The sequence below is a fragment of the Strix uralensis genome, chromosome 38 (assembly GCF_047716275.1).
Source record: "Strix uralensis isolate ZFMK-TIS-50842 chromosome 38, bStrUra1, whole genome shotgun sequence".
NCBI lineage: Eukaryota > Metazoa > Chordata > Aves > Strigiformes > Strigidae > Strix > Strix uralensis.
In genome coordinates, this window is record NC_134009.1 from 102,800 (window position 1) to 108,467 (window position 5,668).

The following is a 5,668-nucleotide window of genomic DNA, read 5'->3' on the forward strand; positions in this document are numbered from 1 at the left end:
CGGCTCCCTGCGCCCCAAATCCCCGTGAAACGCCCCAAATCCCTGCACCCCCCCCCCAAACCGCTGCACCCAGAGTCACTGCCCCCCCCGCCCCCCCCGCCCCCCCCATCCCAGCGTGCACCGCGGGGCACAGCAGCCCCCTCCCCCCTCCCCCCTCCCCAAATCCCCGCGCCCCAAATCGCTGCCCCCCACCCCCCCTTTCCCCTCCCCCCCCAGCCCCGTTCCCACGGCCCGGCCCCTCCCCCCCCCTACTGCCCCCCCTCCCCCCCCCAAGCCCCTCCCCCCCCGCCCGTCCCCCGCGTTCCCACGGTCCCGCCAACACCCCCCCTCCCCCCCCCCGGCCCCGGGATCGCCCCTCCCCCCCCCCAAACGGGGTCCGGGTCCCCCCCCCCACCCCTCCCCCACCTTCCCACGGTCCCGGTCCCCCCTCCCATCCCCCTCCCCTCTCCCGGTCCCGGGGCCGCTCCCCCCCCCGCCCGCCCCGGTTGAGCCCGGTCGAGCCCAGTCGGTCCCGGTTGAGCCCACTTGGGCCCGGTTTAGTCCCGGTTTAGTCCCGGTTTAGCCCCGGTTCCGCCCCTCCCCCCCCCCGTCTCTCCAAACTTTTTCCGCGCCGCCAAAGTGCGGCCGCGCCGCCCCTCCCCCATCCCGGGACCCTCCGGGATCAACCGAGACTAAACTGGGACTAAACCGGGACCGACCGGGACTAAACCGGGACCGACCGTGGGGGCTCCGCCCCCCCTTCCCCCCCCCCCCCCCCCGCCCCCAACCCCGGCCCCATTCGGGTCGTTCCCGGGGAGCTAAAGCTGCTCCCGACCCCCCTCCCAGCCCGGTTCGGCTAAACTCGGCTTAAGCTCGGCACGATTCGGCTCAGCTTGGCTCGGTCCTGAATGGTCCCGGTCCCCCCCCGGCTCGGTTCGGCTTAACTCAGCTCAGCTCAGCCTGGTTTAGCTCAGTTCAGCCCAGCTCAGCTCGGCCCGATTCGGCTCGGCTTAGCTCAGACCACCTCGGTTTAACTCTGCTCAGCTCTGCTGAGCCCAGTTCGGCTCAGCTTGGCTTAGCTCTATCCAGCTCGGTTCAGCCCGGCTGAGCTCAGCTCAGCCCGGTTCGGCCCGGCTTAACTCAGCCCAGTGTGGTTCAGCTCAGCTCAGCTCTGGTGGGCTCAGCTCAGTCCGGCTTAACTCAACCCGGCCCAGCTCGGTTCGACTCAGTTTAACTCAGTTCATCTCAATTTGGCTCGATTAGTCCCGACTCAGCCAACTTCATCCCAGCTTGGTTCGTCCCGGCTGAGCTCGGCTTCACTCAACTCGATTCGGTTCAGCTCAGTTGAGCTCAGCTCGGTTCGGCTCAGCTCGGTTGAGCTCAGCTCGATTCAGTTCAGCTCAGTTGAGCTCAGCTCGGTTCGGTTCAGCTCAGTTTAGCCCCGCTCAGTTCGCCTTTTAGTCCGGCTCAACTCCGCTCCGTTCACCTTAGTCCGGCTCAACTCGACCCAGCTCAGTCCCGCTTAACTCAGCCCCGGCCTCCCCCTTCCGCCCCGTTACTCCCGTCCACTTAGTCCCGGCTCAGTTAGTCCCGACCCAGTTAAGCCCAGTTCACCCCACTCACCTGAGGCCGCCCCGAGTGGCAGCAGGAGCAGCAGCAGCAGCGCCGGGGCCCCCCCCTCGCCCCCCCCGGGGCCCCCCCCGGCCCATGGCGGCAGCGGGGCCCGGCCTAGCCCGGCCCGGCTTAGCCCGGCCCGGCTCAGCCCCGCTCCGGCCCCGCCAGACGGAGCCGCCGACCGCTGCCGGGGACACGCCCCCCCCTCCCCCCCCCCCGCGACACGCCCGCGGGGCGGGGACAAGGCGCGGGACACGCCCACTCGGCCCCGCCCCCCGCGCCCCTCCCCCCCCCTCCCCGGGTCCCCCAGGGTGGGGGAGGGGCGTGCAGCTGTTGCCCCCCCCCCCCCCTTCCCAGCAGCTGCCGGGCCCGGCGCCAGCGCGGGGGGCCCCGAGCAGGGGGACCCCCCACCCCCACCCCCACCCCCCTCCCCTCCCCCACCAGGGCACGGCCCCGCCCCCACCCCGGCGGGTTTTTCTGGTTCTGCCCCCCCTGAAAAAATTATTAAAAAGAAAAAAAAGAAAAAAAAAAAAAAAAAAAAAAGAGAAGCAAAGTCGCCCGGGAACATTCCTGAGGCTCGGCTGGGCGCTGGCACCCATGGGTGCTGCCTCTGGCGCGCGGGGACTGGCACCGGCACCCATGGGTGCTGGCAGTGACACCTGGGAGCTTGTACTGACACCCATGGGTGCCGGCTCTGGCACCCAGGAGAGGGCACCAGCACCCATGGGTGCTGGAAGTGCCACCCACATGTGATATTGGCACCCAGGGGTGCTCGCACTGGCACCCAGGCTTGGTGCTGGCACCCATGGGTGCTGGCTCTGTCACCCAGGAGGCAGCACTGGCACCCATGGGTGCTGGCAGAGGCACCTGGGGACTGGCACTGGCACCCAGGCTTGGTGCTGGCACCCATGGGTGCTGGCTCTGTCACCCAGGAGGCAGCACTGGCACCCATGGGTGCTGGCAGAGGCACCCGGGGACTGGCACTGGCACCCAGGCTTGGTGCTGGCACCCATGGGTGCTGGCTCTGCCACTCCGGCCCAGACATTGTCACCCATGGGTGCTGCTACTGGTACCCAGGAGATGGCACCAGCACTCACAGGTGCTGGAAGTGACACCCACAACATGATACTGGCACCCATGGGTGCTCACACTGTCACTTGGGGTCAGCACTGGCACCCATGGGTGCTGTCACTGGTACCCAGGACATGGCATCAGCACCCATGGGTGCTGGCAGTGCCACCCACAACGTGATACTGGCACACACGGGTGCTAGGTCTGCCACCTGGGACCTGGCACCCATGGGTGCTCACACTGTCACCCGGGGTCAGCGCTGGCACCCATGGGTGCTGCCACCGGCACCCAGGACATGACACCAGCACCCATGGGTGCTGGCAGTGCCTCCTGGGACCTGCCACTGTCACCCATGGGTGCCTTGGCCTCACGCTGGCACCGCGAGCGCAGCACCCACCCCCTTGTCCCACGGGGTGGGGGAGGGGTGTCCCCAAGTGTCCCCTCCCCCAACAGCACCCACCTGCTGTCGACACCCAACTTTATTCAAAGGCACTTGGGGACAGAGGGTGACACTGGGGGCGCTGCCGCCAGATGTTGGGTGTCCCCACCCAGACCTTGGGGTCCCCACCCACATGTTGGGGTCCTCTTCCAGATGTTGGAGCCTCATCCAGACGTCGGGGTGCCCCACCCCGATCTTGGGTCCCCGCCACCATCTTGGGGTCCCCACCCTGATCTTGGGTCCCCTTCCAGATGTTGGGGTCCCCCCAGATGTTGAGGTGCCACCAACAATCGTCCCCACCGACGTGTTGGGCTCCCCCTCCAGATCTTGGCGTCCCCCCAGATGTTGGGGTCCCCCCAGATGTTGAGGGTTCCCCCAGATGTTGGGGCTCTCACCCAAAGACCCCCCATCCCCACCCAGATGTTGAGGTCCCACCAACCACCAGTGTCCCCACCTCTACATGTTGGGGTCCCCCTCCAGATCTAGGGGTCCCCACCCACATATTGTGGTCCCCTGAGATATCTGGGGCCCTCCAGATGTTGGGGTCCCCCTCCAGATGTTGGGGACCTCACCCAAAGACCTGTGTCCCCACCCAGACATTGAGCTCCCACCAACCACCAGTGTCCACACCCACTTGTTGGGGTCCCCCTCCAGACCGTAGGGTCCTCCCCTGGTATTGGGGTCCCCCCAGATGTTGAGGGTTCCCCCAGATGTTGGGGTGCTCTTCCAGATGTTGGGGCCTTCACCCAAAGACCCGTTACTCCCACCCAGATGTTGAGGTCCCACCAACCACCAGTGTCCCCACTACGTGTTGGGGTCCCCCTCCAGATCTTGGCGTGTCCCCCCCCCAATATTGGGGTCCCCCAGATGTTGAGGGTCCCCCCAGATGTTGGGGTGCTCTTCCAGATGTGGGGGTTCCCCTCCAGATGTTGGGGCCTTCACCCAAAGACCTGTTACCCCCACCCAGATGTTGAGGTCCCACCAACCACCAGTGTCCCCACTACGTGTTGGGGTCCCCCTCCAGATCTTGGCGTGTCCCCCCCCCAATATTGGGGTCCCCCAGATGTTGAGGGTCCCTCCCAGATGTTGAGGGTCCCCCTCCAACTCCCCCTGCCCCACCCCAGCTCCCCCTCCCCAACCCGCCTCCCCACCCGAAGGCGGGGGGAGCACCCATGGGTGCGGCTATGGGTGCTGGTCCCCCCCACCCAGGAAGTCCCTCATGAGGTGGGCGATGGGGCGGGGCTGGTCCTCGGGCAGCCAATGGCTGGCGCCGGGCAGCAGGCAGAGGCGGGCCGAGGGGCGCAGGCAGCGGTGCAGGCAGGACACCAGGCGGGGGTCCAGGAAGGCGTCGTGGGTGCCCCACAGCACGAGGGTGGGGGGCGGGGGGGGCTCGCGGGGGATCGGGGTGTCCCTGGAGGGGGAGGGGGGAGGGGTTAGGAGGGGGGGAACCCAATTGAGGTGGGGGCCCCCAATGGGGGCTCCCCAATATGGAGAACCCCAATGGGAGCACCCTAAGATGGGGGGACCCCAAGGGGAGCACCCAATGGGAGCACCCCAACAGTGAGAACCCCGAAGAGAGCACCCCAAAATTGGAGCACCCCCATGGGGGTACCCCAAAATGGGGGGACCCCAATGGGAACACCCCAATGGGATCATCTCAAATGGGAGCACCCAAAAGGGATCCCCCAAAAAAGCAGCACCCCCAGTGGGAGCACCCCAAGGGGGAGCAGCCCCGGTGGGATCATCCCAAAGAGGAGCACCCAAAGTGGGAGCACCCACCCCCAAGAGCACCCAACCGGGATCATCCCAGGCAGGAGCACCCCAATGGGATCCCACCAACCCCAGCACCCCAACCAGGAGCACCCAACCCTCAACACCCAACTCAAGAGCACCCAACGGGGATCATCCCAAATGGGAGCACCCACCCCAAGAGCACCCAACTCAAGAGCACCCAACTGGGATCATCCCAAATGGGAGCACCCACCCCAAGAGCACCCAACTGGGATTGTCCCAGGCAGGAACATCCACCCCAAGAGCACCCAACTGGGATCATCCCAAGTGGAAGCACCCCAATGGGATCCCACCAACCCCAGCACCCCAACCAGGAGCACCCAACCCTCAACACCCAATACAAGAGCACCCAACTGGGATCATCCCAAATGGGAGCACCCCAATGGGATCCCACCAACCTCAGCACCCCAAATGGGAGCACCCAACCCTCAACACTCAACCCAAGACCACCCAACCCAAGACCACCCAACTGGAAGAGGTTCCGGTAGTAGTGGATGGGGGGGCTCAGCCCCCCCGGCTGGGAGAGGCCGTAGATGTAGGCGTCCACCTCCTGCTCCGTCAGCCGGTGCGCCGGGTCCTGGATCCCCGTCCACGGGCCCCTCAGGAAGGTCTTCACCAGCTTTGGGGCCACCAAGGGGGACAGAAGGTCCAGGTGAGGCCACCACCCCAAAACTGGGGACAAGGCAGGGGGACCACCCCCCCATCCCAACCTTGGGGTTGGTTGAGGCTCCTCAAGTGGTTCTTGAGGAGCTTCTTGGGTTGGGGAGGTGCAGA

The 5,668-nt window shown here is 66.6% G+C and overlaps 1 protein-coding gene across 1 annotated transcript in view; it reads right to left on the bottom strand.

Moving 5' to 3' along the window:
* Window positions 1-4,252: 4,252 nt before the first annotated feature.
* EPHX3 (epoxide hydrolase 3) overlaps window positions 4,253-5,668 on the bottom strand; it is a 6,582-nt gene continuing 5,166 nt past the window's right edge. The window contains 1 exon segment of the mRNA XM_074854839.1: window positions 4,253-4,514. Within this exon segment, the coding sequence (XP_074710940.1) occupies window positions 4,286-4,514 (229 nt within the window). The 3' untranslated portion in view covers window positions 4,253-4,285.